At 49.5% G+C, this 19,878-nt stretch overlaps 1 protein-coding gene across 6 annotated transcripts in view; it reads right to left on the reverse strand.

Moving 5' to 3' along the window:
- Nucleotides 1–4,180, reverse strand: part of Slc38a10 (solute carrier family 38 member 10) — a 52,915-nt gene extending 48,735 nt beyond the window's left edge. For 2 of the 6 annotated variants that reach the window (XM_059272265.1, XM_059272264.1), the window contains exons 1-2: nt 3,771–4,171; nt 189–306 (exon numbers count right to left, since the gene is read on the reverse strand). In XM_059272265.1, the coding sequence (XP_059128248.1) occupies nt 189–306; nt 3,771–3,869 (217 nt within the window). In that variant the 5' untranslated portion in view covers nt 3,870–4,171. Of the gene's footprint in view, nt 1–188; nt 307–3,276; nt 3,721–3,770 lie in introns of those variants that run through there. The other 4 variants (XM_059272267.1, XM_059272268.1, XM_059272270.1 and 1 more) reach the window with 3 other exon arrangements.
- Nucleotides 4,181–19,878: the final 15,698 nt, after the last annotated feature.

Consider the following 19,878-nt stretch of genomic DNA (forward strand, 5'->3'; position numbering starts at 1 on the left):
TTTTCCCCTCCTTCCCCTGATTCCTCCTCTTCCTCCCTCCCCACCTCCTTCCACCTCCCCTCTGTCTTCTTCCGTATCACCCATCCACACACACAAAAAAGACCCCCCAGACCTCTATAAGCAAAAGCATCAAACTTCTTGAGAAGGGGCCTATCAGCTCTGCCAGCATTCTGAAACTCGGGGCTTACCCAGGCCAGCATAGGTTCTCCTCTTGCTCAGGCTGGCCGACTTCACCAAGAACATACATGACTGGTGTGTCATCCATGAGCAGAAGACCAACAGCAGGGCCCCCAGGATGATGCCACACTGTAAGGTGGAGAGAAAAAGACACATTTGCAAAACCAGACCTTCTTCAAGTCTCCACTTCCTACATCCCCAGCACGAGAGGCTCCTGCAGGCCCTCACTGCTCCTTCTGTGACCATGGGAGGTCCTGACCTCCTGTGGATGGCACCTGAAAATTATGTTTCCATAAAACCGAAGCAGGAACACTGAGTGTCGTTTTAAAATGGCTTGTTAGTCCTAGGTCTACTGGGTGAGGCCATCAGCTAGCACCCCACGTTCCCTACACCCACCTCACATGCAGCATCTTTAGCTACCTTTCTCAATAGCCCTATGTGGAAACATGGTCTAGAAGGATTAGGAATGATGTGTGCCTTCCTTATAAACAGATGATGATCACGTGATCCTGTGACTACTCTTAGGTCTTTCCCCCAACAGAAATGAAATACTTATGCACAAACCTGTACATTTACAGTGGGTTTAGCCATAACCCCCAAACAAGAAAGCAACCCAATGGCCTTCAAAGGTGACTAGAAAAACAACTGTAGTCCAACCATGCAAAGAAATATTATTCAGTATTAAGGTTTAGAACTCCCAACCTTTCAATGGCACAATGCATCACACTGAAGGAAGGAAGGGGCCATGAAGGCAGCATACTGTGTGTTGCCACATACATAGGAAAGACTAACTGTGGGGCCAGGCAGTATGTCGTTTATGGCTGAGGGAGGGAGAGCTGTTGATTACAGAGGGGCAGAGGAGACTTTTTGGTATAAAAGAACTCTCTATTCCATGTCCTGACTACAGTAGCAACACAACTGTATACACATATCAAAACCCAGGGAACCACACCCTAAAACGGGTGCATTTTATTGCAAGAAAACAGCTCCTCAATAACTCTGACATTTAAGGCATCAGTGATTTGGGCAAGGCATGATGATCCACAGACTTTTTGGGTTTTTTTGTTTTTCCGAAACAGGGTTTCTCTGTGTTGTTTTGGTGCCTGACCTGGATCTCGCTTTGTAGACCAGGCTGGCCTTGAACTCACAGAGATCCTCCTGGCTCTGCCTCCCAAACGCTGGGATTAAAGGCGAGCACCACCACATTCTTAATCCCAGTACTCAGAAGACAAAGGCAGGTGCATCTCTGTGGGTTCAAGACCATCCTGATCTATATAACAAGTTCCAGGGCTATATAGTAAAAGCTAAAAGCCTGTCTCAAAAAAAAAAAAAAAAAAAAAAAAAAGCCAGACAGTGGTGGCATAAGCCTTTAATCCCAGCACTCGGGAGGCAAAGGCAGGAGGATCTCTGTGAGTTTGAGGCCAGCCTGGTGTACATATCAAGTTACAGGATGGCCAGGGTTACCCAGAGAAACCCTGTCTTGACGTTAGTGGTTTGAGGATACAGCTCAGTAGTAGGATGTTTGCCTGGGATTCGAGCCTCAGGACTACAAAAGATTAAAAAATAATAAAAGTGAAAATAAACAAAACAAAATATTAGCACCACTAGACCAGTTCAAAATCTGCTACCAAAAGGGGAATTGAGGGAGGGACATAGGGGCTTCCTGTACTTTCTACTCAGTTGGCCATAAAGCTAAAATTACTAAAAATAAATAAACAAACATATCAATATAAAACACAAACCACAAGATAACATCAACTTCTTACCAGAATGGTTCAAAGACCCATGATACCAAACACTGCAGGACACCTGTGCCGGCAGGCTCCCCACCCCCTCACTCCCTAGATCCCAGGGCAGGGTCTGTGTGTCCCCTGAAGGAACACTGGCACGGTCTACACACAACATGGAATATCAACCAGATGCTGATTCCTACACACCGTGATCCCACCTCCACCAGGTCAGATCAGGCCATACCAATCTCTGGCACAAGCCAGCAGTAGGTGGTAGTGCTCTGGTGAGCAGGAGCAACTGGTAAGTGTGCCAGCACTATGAGATTCCTCTGTACAGTAAGGTGCTATATGCTCCTTCACTTCATGAAAATTCATCAAGAGTACACTTAAAGTGTATGCAGCTTTCTACACACTGAATCACAATAAAATGTTTCTCTTTTTTAAATTGCCGGGATCACTAAACAAACTAGCACTAAACCCCAAGTATTTTATTGGTACGCCTGCTAAACACTTGCACACATCCCCCAATACTCTACTGGATCATATGGCTCTGCCCCAAGGTCCCTAGAGGAGACACCAGTGACAGGAACTGACAGGCTTTAGGCACATGGTGTGACTGTTTCTAGTTTGGCTTGAACATTGGGCTCCCCTACTCAATTCCAAGCTCTTCCCAAATAGATCTCCACCTGGCTCATCTTCACATGCTCTAGCAGAGGCCTAGCACCCATGCACAGCAATGTTCCAATCTCGAAACTGCTCAATCACCTGAGCCCAAACATCTATCTTCCCAGGCATCTACAACAGAGCCCAGTGAAGGGCTCTTCACAGACAGGCAGCAAAGATGACAGGGTTCACACGAGATCTGAAACCAGCCAACACTCCCTATCCCAGGATGCAGTTCTGTTGACAGACAAGTTGCCATGGACACTGGGACACGTAGACACTTCAGAAACACCCAGAAGTGACTGACTCAACACTGGGGTTCAGAACACAGATGTCACCCCAGAGGGTCTAGCTCTGTCCTGCCTACATTCATCAACCATAGCAGACCCCACACAGGAACCTAGATGCATTCTCAATCAGGATAGTATGCAGAGAATCAAAAATTCCCTAGTCAAAAAAACTTTTTTTCTATTTTACTCTGGAGATGTGAAATATAAAACATGCAAAGTGGTTTTTAATCTAATATTAAATTATCAACAACCACTTTCACTTCCAAAATGTCTTGGGCATCATCAGGTAGAAGTAGTGGGTCTTTGCCCTGAGGTCTCGCTGTCTCAACAGCAGAGGACAGCAGTACACATGGCATGAATAAGTGAGTGGAGAAGGGATGGGGAAGATCCACACTTCTTTTGTTAACAGTCATTACCCAATTTGATGCTTCCATCGGCTTCCGCAAATCATTGGTAGAGTCAACAGAGCCACGTAGAAATTGCCATCTTTTCATGTGGCATTCAACGTTGGAATAACACCAAACTTTTTTGTATGCCGGTTTTTCCAGCTGGGATGGTATATGCACAGATCGGACCAAACGTACAGTGTTTGTGCAACACAGCTCTTAGAAGTAAAACCTAGACAATGCTTTAAATCACTTTGATTAAGCCTTGTTGTAAGCCAGAGCTGAAGACCGGCGTGCTTTCGTGCAGTCGGTCAGAGTCAATAACAGGATGAACACTATCAGTTCGCTAATTTCTCTTTCACTGTGCCCTTCCTTAGGGTGTTGTTAGTGTACATGGAGCTCGCAGATTCAGACAACACGCTGCGAGGACGTTGCCTGGGAGCCTCTTCCCTGCCCGCTGGGTTCACATACCCTTCCCACCAGCCGAGCACTTCAAACTGACGCCCCTCGCGACCCCGACTCACCTGTTTGAAGCAGAAAGGCATGGTGAGTACGCTGACCCCCACGATGCTGTTTACGACGTTCGTGACTAGCCCCCATTTGGAGGTGGAGGCTGCGGTCATTTTGAGGGTGTGGGGGTCGGGACAGCGCGACCCTAGCTAACCCTAAATTCGGAGCAAGGGGCCCGTGTCTGGCGTCGAGGATGTCAGCCTCCAGACCCTGCCAGGCTACGCAGCTGCCTCACAGCCATGGTTCCAGGTTCCCGCCTCCACCTCGCGGGAGTGGAGCAGAGACCCGGAAGAGCCGCAGGCAAGGCTAGCGACACCTCAGCTCCGCTTCGTTGCCTCCGGTACACAAACTTCCGCCTTCAAAGTGTACGCTGCCAGGAAGTGACGGTATCAGGGGCGGGATGAGGTGGGACGACATCCAACAAGAAGCGGAAGTGTCTGTCTGGAGGAGGCGTGGCCTGAGACGGGGCGAGGCGGAACCCTAGCCAATAAGAGGTATGTAGGGGCGGGGTGGTGGGGTGTGGTGGGCGGGGCGGTGGGTGTGGTGGGCGGGGTCGGAGTCAGGGCGGGGCTCACACATCTGTGTTCCTTGTTCCACGCTTAGTCTGTGAACGTTTGCTCCTTTTCTGGAGTCTGGAGCCGCTGGAGGACAAATGATTTTCAGGGTACAGCCTCTAAGCTGGAAGAACAGGAGAGAAAAGGAAGCACTAACCGGGTGAGGAGTGGGATTTTGAGGGTTTATTTTCAGGTCTTAGCCCACAGGAAGGATTTTGGGTCGCGATTGGCAGGAACCGTAACTTTCTAGACTGAAAGCCAACTTACTGGGACAGAATTGGCATTTAAGTTTTTTTTGTTTTTTTTTTTTGGTTTTGGTTTTGTTGTTGTTGTTGTTTTGTTTTGAGTTTGTTGTTGTTGTTTGTTTTTTTTCGAGACAGGATTTCTCTGTGTAGCTTTTGGAGTCTGTCCTGGCCTCGAACTCACAGAGATTCACCTGCCTCTGCCTCCCGAGTGCTGGGATTAAAGGCGTGCGCCACCACTGCTGGACGGCATTTATGTTTTACTAAAGAATCTCCAGGACACCGAGAGGTTCAGAGACTCAGCCAAAGTCACACAGCTTGTAGGAGGGAGCATAGAGATGTGTCTGCTTGGTACCCAAAGCAGCAGGAGGAAATAATCTACTGCCCTAATATGAAAAAAGCATAGAAAAGGAAGAGGGAGGACCCAGAGAAAGCTAGGAGGACTTCAAGAGAAGGTGGCTTCTGGACTTGAAGGACTACTGATAATTCTTCCTGGAGTAATGGACGTTAAGGAGATTTAGAGAAGAAAGAAAGGTCCAACACATCAGAGGGTTACTGACACCTGGCAGTGTCTGTGGTAAATGAGAGGACCTGAGATCTGAGAAAGACCTCACAATAATTCCAAGTGGCCGGAGGTGTGCATGCAAGGAGGAACTACAAGCTGCTTAAAGAGGCTCTCCTAGAAGGCACGCTACAGGCCCTTGCAAGATCATGCATCTCAGACAAGGAGCAAATTCTTCAAGCATCAGGCAGCTAGAACAGCCTCTGGGTACAGAGCTGTACTCCCCCTCAGATGGGAGAGGAAAAACCAGGATAAAGAATAATTGAATACAAGTAAATGTATAATTGAATCCAAATAAATGTCTATATTCATTTTTTGTAAGTGAACAAAGATTGTTGCACTTGTCTCCTTAATGTGTGGATGTTAGAGTTTATCTCAGGTAAACACCTAGAAGTAGAATTTCAGATTCAAGTGCATGCATACCTCCGACCTCACTTGGGTCTTGCCCGATTGCTCTTCAAAATCACTAGAAGGCTCCTGATTGACATCAAAGGTGGTCAAACTTCCGTTAGGAGTTAGATGGGCACTGCCTCTCTTCCTCAGCTCAGGAGCAGAGCACGTGCCCTGCGTGCACTAGGCCCTAGGTTTGATCCTACAGCGCTGCAGTAAGTTCAGCATTGAAATGGACTGCCTTTGGAATGGCCTCCTCAAACGTTACAGTCTCTGTCACAACTGTTCAGTTCTCCATTCTACCTCAGACACTGCCATGAGCAACATATAAACAAGTGGGTGGGTATTCCAATAAAGCTTTATTTATAAAATCAAGACCTTGCCCAATTTGGCCTAAGGGCTCCAGGCTATGGGTCCCCTGCTCTATATTGTCCCCAACATTTGTTATCAGTTTGGCCAATCTGATGAATCAAACAGAACTTCATTGTTCTTTGAATTTCTTTTTCTAATCATGAGTGGGGTTAATCGTCTATTCATACTTTTACCATCTAGTCATTGTTCTTTGGTGAAATGTATGCTCTTTTTTTTTTTCTTTTTAGCAATTTGTTCTTTGGAATATTGAGTTCTTTTTGTGTGCTTGATAACCAACCCTGTAGCTCTCCATTCTGGTTTGTCTGCTGTCTCCCAACATCACATTAGATTTTCATTGTTGCTGTAACAAACAGTCACAAATTCAGTAACTGAGGGGCTGGGGAAATGGACTCAGTGAGTAAGTGCTTGCTGCAGTGGTATAGGACTGGAGTTCGGATGGCCGTAGAGACAGGAGATCCCCAGAGCAAGATAGCTAGTTAGACTAGCCAAACCAGCAAACTCTGGGTTCAAGTAAGAGACTGTGTGACTCACCATAAAAGGCAAAGAGAAGGAAGACATCCGATATTAACCACTGGCATGCACACACACACACATGTGCACACACCCTCACACAGATGTGCCCACACACATGTGAATATGAGTACACACACAATTTCAGCAACTGGTTACAAGGAAGGTTATTATCTCTTGATTTGGAAGTTAGAAATAAGTTCAGTGTCACTGAACTAAAATCAAGGTGTTGGCACGATTCATTCCCTCAGAAGCTCAGGGAAGAGTCAGGTTCCTGCTCCTTTGGCTGTTGGCAGAGCTTGGTTCCTTAGGATTTGGGGCCCATTTTCTTGCCAGCTGAAAGCTGAAGGTAGTTACCAGCTCAGGGATCCCTACCACAACCTTCCAAGTTAGCCGCAAAGGGAGAGACAATCAAGTCTCTTTGATGTGACATCTTTGGCTCAGCTGGGGACAGTTTTCTGATTTCAGGGTTTCTCATAATTATCAGATGACCCTTGAGAATCTGCCTCCAGGGCCTAGCACCGCAGATACACATGCAAAGGCTCTGGGAATTAAAGGGTGCATAGTGTCCAGGGGCTCTTCTTCTGTAATTGCCCTCATGATATGATTTGGGTTGTGTCCTTTTCATAGAGGGTTGCTATGTTTTATTAACAGGCTCCTTGTCCACGGGACTCATCCCAAGCTTCCTACCATCCGGTCTGTAAGGGACGACCATTGATAAGGAGCCTCTACCTGCACCTCCAGATTCACACACTGAAGTCTTTGTTACCTCAGGATACAACCTTCTTTAGAACTTGGTTCTTTGCAGATGTCATTAGTTAGAATGAGGTCATAAGGTCATTCTGAATTAAGGTGTCCACTATCTGCACTGTAACTGGTATCTTTAGAAAAGCAAGAGGCTTGGGGACTGGGGAATAATAATAGCTCAGTTAATACAGCGTTTGCTTTGCGAGCATGAGGACTGAGCCCAGTGCCTAGCAACATTGTAAAAAAGTTACTGGAGTGTCGGGGTGGCACATGCTTGTAATCCCAGCAGTGGGGAGGCAGAGAGAAGAAGATCCCTGAGATTTAAATCAGTGAGCTACAGGTTCAATGAGAGACCCTGTTGGGGGATATTCGATCACACTGTGGATCCCGAGTTTGCATTTGCGTTAATTAAATAAAATTAACCTTGGGTTAGGAGGCTGAGTGAGCAACTAGTTGACAAAAAGTAATCAGAGGGCATCTGGGAGAGGTAGAGAGATGCACAGGAAGTAGTAGGGAGGGATTTGGAGTGGTGGCTTTTTCTGGTTTGGCAGAGCAGAAGCAGGGATCTTTCTGAGAAGCCAGCAAGGAGAGGGGGTTAGCTATTTGCTACTCAGCCTCTCTGAGCTTGCAGTTTTCACCCCAGCCTTTGAATCTCGAGTCTTAGTTATAATTGAACGATAGAGATTTAGTTAAAGCTGCCTTTAGCGGCAGTGACAGGATGGTGGCTGCAGCCTGAGCGGCCTGACCACTGCTAGAGAAGCAGGCTGCTAACTGAGTTGCAATTGCTGGCTGAAATAGCAGTAGATTGAAGCTCAGCCACTTGTGCCAAAGTTAAAACAAGATCCTATCTTGAAAAACAAGGTGGGGCTGGATAAATGGCTCAGAGATTAAGAACACTGATTGGTCTTCCAAAGGACCCAGGTTCAGTTCCCAACCCACATGGTAACTCACAACCATGTGTAACAGCAGTTTTAAGGGATCCAACACCCTCTCTGGCCTCTGTGGGCATTACAAACGTGGTACAGGGAAAACATCCAGAAACAAAGTTAACTTTTTTTTTTAAGGTGGGTGGCTCCTGAGGAATGATATTTAAAGCTGACATCTGATCTCCACACATGTATGCTCACACATGCACACCCCTGTACACATACAAACACACACTGAATGAATGAGTAAATAAACAGGGACTGGGTAGATGGCTTAACAAGTAAGAGCACTTGTTACCTAAGCATGAGAACTAGAGTTCAAATCCCCAGTACACATAAAAAGCCAAGCCATGGCTGCACATGCCTTTTGTCTCAGGCTCCCAGCTCACATGGCTGTGCGTGTGTACATGCAAGGCTCCCACAGTCTCAGCATCTGTTACAGCCTTCCTATTAAGTCACCTAACCACCATGTCATCCCTTCTGTTCCTCCAGAGATCTCTGTGCATTCACCCCTTCCCCAACTTGGCTTCATCCCCAACGACCAGACCACTTAACCGCAAAGCCAGTAGACACTCTTAATGCAGCCAAGTTCACAACACCCACATAATTCGCCAGAGAGACCCACACAAAGCAAGAGGCAAGCAGTGGCAGGGAGAGAGCCCTAAGCATGAGACCTGGGGCCCCGAAGGCTGGGAGAGGCCTTTCCCTACAGATTCTGGGGGACCTTGGCATTAGGCTGTGGCTTCTTAGATAAAAGGAAAAAGCTTGTCAGTCTGGGCTCCTTCACTGAGCAGCACTGGGACACAGGTACAAGATGATTTCAAGATAAAAATGTCTTCCCAGGAGAAGGGCAAGTGTCATCTGCAGGGGAACCCAGTGAATGCTCCACTCTCCAGGTGGAAGGGGGAGAGGACAGCCAGGCAGTAGGACAGGCGTGGTCCTATGAGGAAGACCTGACCCGCAGAACCAGAAAGGTAGGGTGGGTTTCAGTGAGGACTTTTCAGCTACCCTTGGCTCTTCCTCCATTCCTCTTTTGTGCTGTCCGGAGAGCAGATGTGATGTTTGGGGTTCTCACAGCCTCTGTGGAAACTTCTTTGACTTCATTGTCATTTCTACCCCCTCATCCAGAACCAATGGGGAATCATGGTTATTCCATCTTCAGAGTCCATTGCCTCTTCTGTGATGCCATCTCTTGATCTGGGCTATCATTGCTATCATACACTTTTGATCTTAAATGACCCCACAAAGGTCCAGCTGTGTACTAAAGGTCATGCATGGGGCTAACACAAGGCAGGAACCTTTAGGAGGTGGAGCCTAGTGTGAGGAAGTTAGGTTGTTGTGGGTGTGCCATAAAAAGGAAAGAACCCCTTCTTTTCCTCCCCACTTCTCTCTTTGCATCCTAACCACCATGAGGTTGAATAGGTCTCCTCCACCAGGCACTCCCACCATGATTGACTTTACCCCATAATGTCAATGCAACAAAGCCAAGTGACCATGGGCTGAACCTCTGATACCAGGAGCCAAAAATAAGCCTTTTGGGTTGATTATCTAGGATGCACTGCACAGTAATGGGACACTGACCAGCATAGTTCCCTCTCTCTAGGACTGCTTCTCTACAATACTGTCCTCGCCTCGCTGGGCACCACACAGTAGCCAGCATCAGTTTCCATCCTTATCATCCCCTAGCCAGGTCCCTGCGGGTGTCCTGCACAGTCCATAGTCTGCCCCAAGATGTCCCCAGCATCCTCTCCTGCCTTAACCCACCTGCTCCTCACTTGTGCTGGTGTGCCCCTCTTCGGCCTTCTACAGATGAGAAACTGAAGCTTGGGAAGGTCACGATTCTAAAGTTCCCATCCCTGTAGGCCACCTGCGTCTAACCTTGCCGGAAACTGAGCAGATTTCCAGTGACTTGGCTGCTGCCGTGTGCAGGTTCTCGCTGACTGTGTCCTGTGCTTTAGAAAGGAGAGGACAGGATGAACATATCTTTAAACATTCAGACTTCATCCGGCTGGCCTGGGGCAAAGCCTGGGACCTTGGGGCCCAACTGTGTAGGCATCCAAATGAAGTGGGACCTGGGCCCTAAACAGCCTCCCCTGGAGTGGTCTTAAGGTTCAAGCCCTTGCCACTCCCAGAGGGTGGGAGGTTGCCGTGTGCCAGCAGATGCATGTCTTTGTCTTTCCAAGCGGGGCCTGAGAGCTTGAGTGGCCTACCCCCACTCCTACCCAGAAAGCCACACAGGGAAAGCCTGACAGTGTGACCTTTGCCGATGTGCCCTGCTCAGACAAAGGCTGCAGATTATAATCTTGGCCACCAGGAGGAAATGTCCCCTGAACCTTCCATTATCATGCTGTAATTAGTGGGGGCCATTGAGAATTCGACAAGATGGAAAACCTGCTTTCATCTACATTTTTTTCTCCTTTTCTTAAAATTCCAGATGAGAGAAAGGAGTAGGCTTGGTCTCAGTGTAGGAAGCCTGCTGTCTGCTCATTGGACACAGAGATACAGCATGGTACATACACACAGCTGCCTGAGATTCTCCCAGACAGTCCTGATGAGAAGGGGTGCCATCTCAGCCCCCACTCCCCAGCAAATTCACATGCCATGTGTCTTGAGACAGAGCCTCAGAGGCATAGGGACAGAAAGGACAGCATATGAGCATATTCTCCTCCTGATAGCCTCAGCAAGGAGGAGTGGCCCAGCACAGGACTCAGTCCTCCCCATGCTAGGGCAGCAAGCAAGCTGGGGGCAGCAAGCAAGCTGGGGGCAGCTGGGTCACCTTAGCCCAGCCTCAGCCTAGGAGCTTGAGGTGTTCCCGGGGCTGAGATCCAGCATGCACTCAGCTTCCCATGTTCCCAACCCGGGGACCCTGTGGCCAAGGAGCGCCAGGGAGGAAACATCACAAAACTCAGAACTGAGACTTCCTACTCCTCAAACTGCACCACAGATGGTAGGGTGGGGTAAAGGGCAGAGGGATCAAAAAGCAGTAGTGCCCCCACACATCCCCAGGAGTGCCAGGGAGAGGTGTCCCCCAAGGGCTCTGGCCATGGATAGAAACAGGGATGCTGCATTTTAGAAGGGACAGAGTACCAATGCCTTCCATGCCTTGCTCAGGGCTTCCTGAGATGTGGGTGGAAGAGGCCTGGGGTCCCTACTCACTTCCTCTTTTTTCCCCCAGGGTGCTTTGGGATACAACCCAAGGGTCTTGCATGTGCTAGGTACCTTCTTTACACTGAACTATATTCCAGACCTTGAAAGAGTCATTCTGCTGAGTTCTGGCTTGTCCCATCAACAGACCAAAGCAAAGGTCTCTCCTGTCTCCCACAAAACTGTGCCCCAGTCAGGACTCATCTAGAAAACATGAGTCCTATAGCTCCAGGGAAGGGATGACCTTATGCTACAGGGTGGCTAGACCTCAGAGAGTCCCGCCTTATGAGGGAATTCCTGAATGCTTGCTGGATCCCTACTGTAGATGCTTCTGGTGTCAAACCCCCAGGCCTCCTCCAGGTGCCCCTTCACTGTTAGGTTGAGAGACGGGGCCATGTTGGGGGTCCAAGGATCAAGTAGACACAGCTGAGAGTCCTGGGGCACAGTTGGGCTGCATCCAGATCCCCATGCATCAGCAACTGCAACCCTGAGCTCCCTGCACCTCCCTGTGCTCTCAAAGGTGGCTACACAGTGGCCCCAGGGAGGTATGCAGGAATGTAGCAGGCCCAGGCCCAGCTCCTTAGCCTCCCCAGCTGTGCCAAGGACCATGCAGACAGAGCTGGTGTGAAAGCCTGTAACAGGCAAGTAGAGGCCGGAACAACAGGCCTCCAATAGGCTTACACTAGGGACAGGGCTGGAGTGGACAGGGGGAGGTGGCCTGCATGAAGGCAGAGCCTGGGCAAGAAGAGAAAGCTTAGGGCAGGGTGTGATCAGTGGGCAGGGGGCCTAGGAGAGGCCAAGTCTAAGTTAGGAGAGTATTTATACCAAGCCTGGCCTGACTCTTGTCCCATCTGTATTCTGTCTGGTATATCACCTAGTGACTTAGTCAGGAGCCATGGAAAGTCTGCCAGCCAGCAAAGGCCTGGGTCACATATGTGTCCTAGCTGCAGGGAAGTGAGCCTAGTATCTCAGCTTGCTTGTTGGCCACTGGAGACCCCACAGCTACAAGGGTCCTCTCACAGCCAAGATTTTTGTTTTGTTTTGTTTTTCGAGACAGGGTTTCTCTGTGTAGCCTTGCACCTTTCCCAGAACTCACTTGGTAGCCCAGGCTGGCCTCGAACTCACAGAGATCTGCCTGGCTCTGCCTCCCGAGTGCTGGGATTAAAGTTGTGCGCCACCACAGCCCGGCACAGCGAAGAATTATAGTGGTCCCCATCAGTCTCCAAGGCAGAACCTAATGCCACATAGTGGGGTCTCCAGACAGACAGTATGTTGTGTTTGCCTCTTCAACCTCAAAGGGAGCCCTGCAGGGCAGGGAACTAACCTTCCTTTTGGATATGCCCACATACCCCTGTGTTAAAATACATTTGATGGCCTGGTAGAGAAGAGGGGTTGGTGGGTCATGGACCCCTGAGCATAGAGGACAGCTCCTTGAAGGAGAACCCCAGGCCCTAGGGAGATGTGATAAGTGGGGCACCTCCCCTGCCTGGAATGATAGTGTCAATTTGGGTATTGTGTTCAAACCTATCATCCTAGCAGCCTTAGGGAGGTGGAGAGATCAAAAGTTCAAGGCCAGCCTTGGCTACATGAGACCCTGTTTTGATTTTTGTCCTTCCTTGGCTTTTTGTTTGTTTTGTTTTTCCTTAAACAGTATGATCCCAGGATATGACACAACACAGAGAGCTGCTAAAGGAGAAATCCCACACTCCAGAATTCTCCTTGAGAAAAATTAGGGCGCCTGCTGGCGGAAGAGGGTTCAGCAAGGGTCTGCACAGGGCCAGGCTCTTTCCCTCCCGTTAGCTACTTAATAGCTTTTTAAAAAATGTATTTATTTTTATTTTATGAACATTGGTTGGTGTTTTGCCTGTATCCTCACACAGGATGTAAACTGCCATGTGAGTGCTAGAAATTGAACCCTGGACCTCTGGAAGAGCAGCCAGTGCCCTTAACCGCTGAGCCATCTCTCCAGACCCAAGCTTTCTAAATATGTTCTGTGCTACTCCATAAGAAATCAGAGCTGGGCGGTGGTGGCACACACCTTTAATCCCAGCACTCAGGAGGCAGAGGCAGGCAGATGTCTGACTTTGAGGCCAGCCTATCTACAGAGCAAATTCCAGACAGCCAGGGCTAAAAAACAAAAAAAGAAGGAAAAAAATAAGTCAGAGCCTCCAATCAAAGATTGCCTTTTTCTCAGGAGTAACCTGGAGCCACCTCCTTCAGAAAAGAAGGGGGCAAGGATCCATCCACCACTCTTGATGGGCAGGGGCCAGGTCTGCACAACAGAGACCTCTGAGTTCAAGAAATGAAAACTTCCCTTGGGTCATTTCTTTCTTCAGTACCCTCCCTCCCAGGCTGAGAGGGCAATCCTAGATCCTGTCCCTGACTCTGCAGGTGACCGTGACAGAAAGCCAGGTGCCACTAAGAAGAAAACACCCCCTGAACAAATTCATACTGCAAAGCAGGATGTGTTGTATATGTCTGTAATCCCTGCAGTTGGGAGCAGAGACGGGGGATCCATAAACGTTCAAAGCCAGCCTGGGCTACCAAGCAAAACCCTGACTAAAAAAAAAAATTTAGGGGGCTGGAGAGATGGTTCAGTGGTTAAGAGCACTGGCTGCTCTTCCAGAGGCCCAGGGTTCAATTCCCAGCACTCATATGGCAGCTGACAACTGTCTGTAATTTCAGTTCTAGGGGACCCAACACCCTGACACAGACATACATGCAGGTAAAGCCCCAATGTACTAAAAATAAAAGTAAATTTTTTAAAAACCATTTTTAGGGGGCTGGAGAGATGGCTCAGAGGTTAAGAGCACTGACTGCTCTTCCAGAGGTCCTGAGTTCAATTCCCAGCAACCACATGGTGGCTCACAACCATCTGTAATGAGATCTGGCACCCTCTTCTGTATACATAATAAATAAATAAATCAAAAAAAAAAAAAAACCATTTTTAAAGAAAAGAAAAAACATGCCATGAGAGCCGCCATAGATGCTTTATCATGTCCCATGTCAGAGGTGACCTCTGCACCCAGCAGTCAGTTCTTGTCCCTGGAAGGAGCCAGGGCAGGAATTCCCTCGAGAGAAGAGCCCTCAGACTTTGACAGGGTGGGGCAGGAGTGAGGGTTTGTGAACAAAGACCAGGTGAGGACATAAATCGGCTGCCCTATCACATTTCCTGCCCTGAAAGCTCCTGTAAAACACGAGAGAAAATTGACCTGTCAGGGGGATAGATGGGCAGCGCCAGCACTACCTCCAGGGTGGCTTCCAGTCACCCCGAGGTCCCACCTGCACTGTATGCCCCCACTGAGTAGACTGCAACTGCCCAGCAACACTAGGGAGAAGTGGCATGGCCCAGCAGCCTGGGAGGCTTGGCTCCCTACCCGTACCCCTCCACCCACCCCTGGAAGACAGGCCCAGCTGCTGAGCCTGAAAGCTGTAAACCGGATGGAGACCAGGCATGGTGTCAGGAGACAGCTAGAGTGCCTTTTAAAAAATGTAATCTCTTTTTATTTCCCCCTCTCTGCCCTCCCTCCCTCAGACCATAACCTCCAGTCACTCCTCCCCTCTTCCTGTGCTGCTGGAGGTGACCTTGGTGCCAGGACCTTAGTGTGCAGCCGCTAGAGCCAGCAAGGACACCCTTCTCACCTTGAATATCTGTGTTGGGAGCCCGCTCACGGTGTGGGAAGAGAAGGTGGCAGGCTGTGGTGTGGCCAGAAACTGCCCCCTCCAAAGTGACCCACCACCGGCAGCTGCCCAGTTCGAGGGTCTGGAAACCTAGGATGGAGCCCTTGAGGCTGGAAGCGAAGAGCAGGGGCCTCCTGCAACCCACTCCTCTGGACAATGGAGGCCGACACCTCTGGACTCCAGGAGCTCGGCAGAGCTGGGCCTGACCTCTTGCGAACTGCTTTCAATGCATTCCAGCTGTTTGCTGCCAGCCCATCTCACGGTAGGGAAAAGGCAGCCAGGCAGCTCTGGAGGTTGCCCGTGGCCAGCTAGTGGACAACCAGGCTGGGCTGGAATCTTGTCAGTATCTGTGTCCCTCATGAACTCCTGGGGTCTCCGTGCTCCCCGGCCATGAGCTGTCTAGCGGATCCCTTTAGCCACTGGGCCACAGCCACAGTGCCCCCAAGGCCCGAGGGTCACCACCTCTCACACTCTAGGGGGCCAGGTGAATGTTCTCTGTGGTGTCAAAAACCAAGAGAAGGGAAGAGAACCTTAACTTAGCAGCCCGGGCTTCCCTCAGGACCAGAGATGAGGGAGATGCTATAAGGGACTAGTCTCAGAAAGGTGCTGGATGCAGCAAAACTCCCAGACTTTGGAAGCCAGTTTATTAGGGGAGAGGATCGTGGAGCCCATGATCTCCCAGGCAAGGCTTGGTGGCCAAAGCAACAGACCATGGAGACCGTGTGGCTAGGGAAAGGGTTAGAGATGAGAACTCGAGACACGGAAGCTGGGCAGAACCAAAAGGGGAAGTCAGTGATGGTGCTGGCTGAGCCAGCCCAGTTGCCCTCCCAGATGCAGAAGTCACGACAGAAACCCGTGTGTGGACGGTGAGTCTCCAAGACTCAAGGACACAGCTGCCCAGACCTCCTCTCCATCCTGTCTTCTGAACCCTGCATGTCTGGATATGGAGGGCTCTGGAACCAGCCTGGGATCTGGAGCTTGGAATATAGGCCATTGAGGGTATAGCCCAGTCTCCTGGGAGAGCAGTACCAGAGACTGCCCAGCCTCCAACCAGGGAGCTGAGGTGTGTCCTTCTCAGGGCTCAGCTAGACCAGAGTTCCCACCAGGTTTGAGCCTGGACTCATATCTGCAGGTGAGGGGCTAGAGAGATGGCTCGAAGGTTAAGAGCACTGACTGCTCTTCCAGAGGTCCTGAGTTCAATCTCCAGCAACCACATGGTGGCTCACAACCATCTGTAATGAGATCTGGTGTCCTCTTCTAGCCTGCAGTCACATATGCTGTATACATAATGAATAAATAAATCTTTTAAAAAAAATCTGCAGGTGATCACACACACCACTGTCTCGTTCCTACATCCCTCAGCCAAGAGTAAGGAGGCGCCTCCAAACACAGGCTCTCTCAGTAGCTGCTCTGAGGTCTGATTGGTCTAGCTGTTAGTACATGCCCAAGGTATGCTAGCACAGCCATAGGCCCCCAGCCTTTCCAATCATGTCCCCTAATTACTAACCTACAAGGTCCCCAGAGGTCCAGGTTTTGATACCTCATCCCTAGTATTCCCAGCTTCCCTGGCTGAGGTCTCTGGGACCCTAAAACTGCCCAAATCTGGCTCCCCAGCTTCAGCTTCCCCATCTTCCTTGAAACTGGCCTTTCAACCCCTCTTTTGACCTGGCCTCTCCTGTGGTACCCACTCTCCTTCCTCAGAACTCTTCCCCAGTGCTAGCATGGCCACACCCTGCCAAGCTAAGTAGCTTGGTTGTCCCTATACCCAGTGGCTGTGCATCCTTCTCAATGAAAATGCATATATACAAGTGCACGCATGTGCGCATACAAGCACACACACCCACTGTCCTCTGTTCTTAGGCTCTCAATATAGGTTGTGGAGACTTGTCCTGCAGCTGTGTGTGCTCAGCAAGAACAGGATAATCAAGGAGGCAATGTGGTTGTGAAGCCGACGCGTTTATCCCACAAGATGGTTACTTGGGGTAGAGGGTAGAGGGGATCCCTTTGCTTATCTTCCTCCCTCCTCCATTGCTGTTCTTGTCTACCCTCTGGCCAATAGAATGCTGGAGGGAACCTCATAAGGCTAAACTGGACACCCCTCCCCTTTCTGTCCTGTGTGGGTCCTCTTGCTGCCTCCCAGGGATTGTCCCAAAGGCAGAGTGGGTAAATTTTCTTCCCTCTCCTATGTGATTTAACCTTTCAACCTTGCAGCACTCCTCCACAGCCCTCCTGAGGAGGACTAGCTTGTGCCACAGCGTCACCCTAACTCAAGCTTTGTTGGCTTTGTCTGTCATCCTGAGCTAGACATAATGGTCACTGCCCTTAGATCTGTCCAACCCCCCCCTTTTCTCTACCACACCATCCTGCTCTTCCTCCTCTTCTTCCTCAGCTCCATCTGAACTCCAGGATATTAAGCACCAGATCCCCCCACAGCCCAGGAATAGACTTATGTAGGGCAGCTTTGGCTCATGGGGCCACCTGACATGGAAAACAGGTTTCAGCCACCAGGCCTGAGGCCAGCATGCTCTAAGAAACAATGAGTAGCCATGAACAGACACTGGGATTTAGGGCCTGCCCAGCCCATCCGAGAAAACCCGAGGGTGACTGGACTTGACAAACAAGCCATGCCAAGGTTACTCCGGACTTTCTGTGTTCTAGGTTTCCTTGGCCTGCCCAGGGCTGTAAGGCAAATAGGCATGGAACATAGTCCCATTTGGTTCCAATTTTTTTTGTTTTGTTTTGTTTTAATTTTTTTTCCTGTGTCTCAAAAACTGTAAGTTTCTAACTGATGGAACAAAAGAAAACTTGGGAAGCTTGCAAGGTTGGAGCTCATGTGGGCTGGAGGTTCAGGTTTGGGGAGCTTCAATGCAGGTAAGGGATAACAAGGCTTAGAGGCCAAAGATCTGAACCATAGTGGCTTTCAGCCTCTGCTTCCGTCACTAGGGAGGGAGACCTAGTGGCTCTTTTCTCATCTTCTCTCAGGACTGAAGATTTGAGTCTGTAGTTCTCAGCCACCAGGCCCCAGACTGCCTACACCTGACTCTTGTTCCTCAGTGGGGCTGGACAAGGCGGCCTGGAGCTCTTTCTTCCCAGATATACAGCTCTCTCCCACAAATAGTTTAATGCAACTTAATGGCTTGAAGTTGATGTAAAAATTACAGGCACACGGCTGGGGTGGGGTGGGGGCCTCGTAAGAAATCCTTTAGAAAATATAATTGAGTTAATGGAGCCATAACTGCGGCTCATTTTGGGGGTAATTGGCCCGCTTTTTGTCACCCCGTCCATTTACATACTCCTGTTTTCTTTTTGCGATTGATTTTTTTCTTTATAAAGTGGGCCACTTTACTGCAATTTTTAAAGCCCCAGTGATGAATAAAACCTCATCTTCCCGCTCATTAAGACACTGGAATTAGCTGGGCCCAGGGCCCCACCAGGCAATTTGCTTAACAATCCCAAGGCTGCCGGCAGCAGGAGGGGCCAACCTCCAGAAGGTGGGTCCAGGACCCTGATCCACCTCCCAGGAAAGAAAGGAGGACAGAAATCTCCTGCCTCCAACTGCCCAGCCTTGAACTTAACACATCCTCCCTTCCCTCTCCTCCCGCCTTCCTCTCTTGCTGAAGGCTTCAGCCTTGGACTCTCCGCCCTACAGCCTGCCAACTGAGGCTGTCACTCAGAGGCCTCACCCACCTGCCTCTGTAGATCAAGGTCACACTTCCTAGAAAATATTTGTTTAATTATAAAATCCATATACACACAGAGTAAGTGAGCCTGGTAGCACAATGGAACATAAAATGGAAACTGAACTCTGTGGAGAGCATGTTGTTCCAGCATTTAGACATTCTCTCTGCAAATGGGGGACAGGTAGGCGTCCTTAAATGTGTCTGATCCCACTTACCCACAACCGACAACATGGTGTTTGATTTTGTTTAACTTACTTTCTTCTCCTTCTGGATCAAACCTAGGGCCTCTTGGGTGCTGGGTAAGTGCTTTACTACTGAGCTCTGGCCCTGCTCTCCATTTACCTTCTGTTTTGAGACAGTACCTCATTAAGGTACCCAGGCTGAGCTTTAACTCTCTGTGGCTGGCAGGCCTTGAACTTTCAACCCTTCTGCTTCAGTCTCCTGAGTAGCTGCAACCTCCTGAGAGGCCTGCAAACACCAGCCACAAGTATACCCATTGTCAGTTGGCCATCATCCAGAGTGGCATACAGCCGGTCTACAGAGGGACTTCCAGGACAGCCAGGGCTGTGTAGTGAGACCCTGTCTCAAAATCAACAACAACAACAAACAAAGCAAACTCACCAAAACCAGCTTAAAGGAGAAAGAATTCCTATGTTCTGTTCATCCTACAGTAACTGTACAAACCTCCCCTGGCCCCAGACACTGGCCAGACAGAGCATTTCTCAGACGTGTGTTTCTTAATTTCCTGGCCCTGTGTTTTGTTTTTACAAATATACCTGCCTGTTCTGTGCAGCCCTGGCAGTCTCAGCTCTTCGGAGGATCCTGTCTTCCTGGCCTTTAAAGGGCCCCACCTGTCACCCAAACATGGTTCGAACTTGAACAACACCAAAGCCCAAATACAAGCCCAGCCAACCCATTTCCACTCTGAGCAGTAGACAGGATCCTGTACTGACAGGACTTGGGTGACAACCGTTGGAGCCACACTCATAACCACTGCCCCAGGCCAAGTCCTCTGTGGAGGCCTTCAACACTGTGCACAGTGACCCTGCTCATACCCTCTCTTCACCTATGCTGGGGTGGTGGGGGATGTGCATCCTTAGGCACAATCCCCAGAAACCCAACACTCCTCTGTGCTGGAAAGGAAGACTGAACTCAAGGCAATGGAGAGTCAGGAGCTAAAGAGACAGGGCTCCTTACCAGAGAGAGACCTTATCTCTGCAGCAGCCCCCAAAACAACTGGGCCCACCCACAAATGGTGCCCTCTGCTGGCCACCTCAGTCTCTGGTGGGAAGGCTGATTGGCTCAGGATCAAGC

The sequence above is a fragment of the Peromyscus eremicus genome, chromosome 8a (assembly GCF_949786415.1).
Source record: "Peromyscus eremicus chromosome 8a, PerEre_H2_v1, whole genome shotgun sequence".
Taxonomy (NCBI): domain Eukaryota; kingdom Metazoa; phylum Chordata; class Mammalia; order Rodentia; family Cricetidae; genus Peromyscus; species Peromyscus eremicus.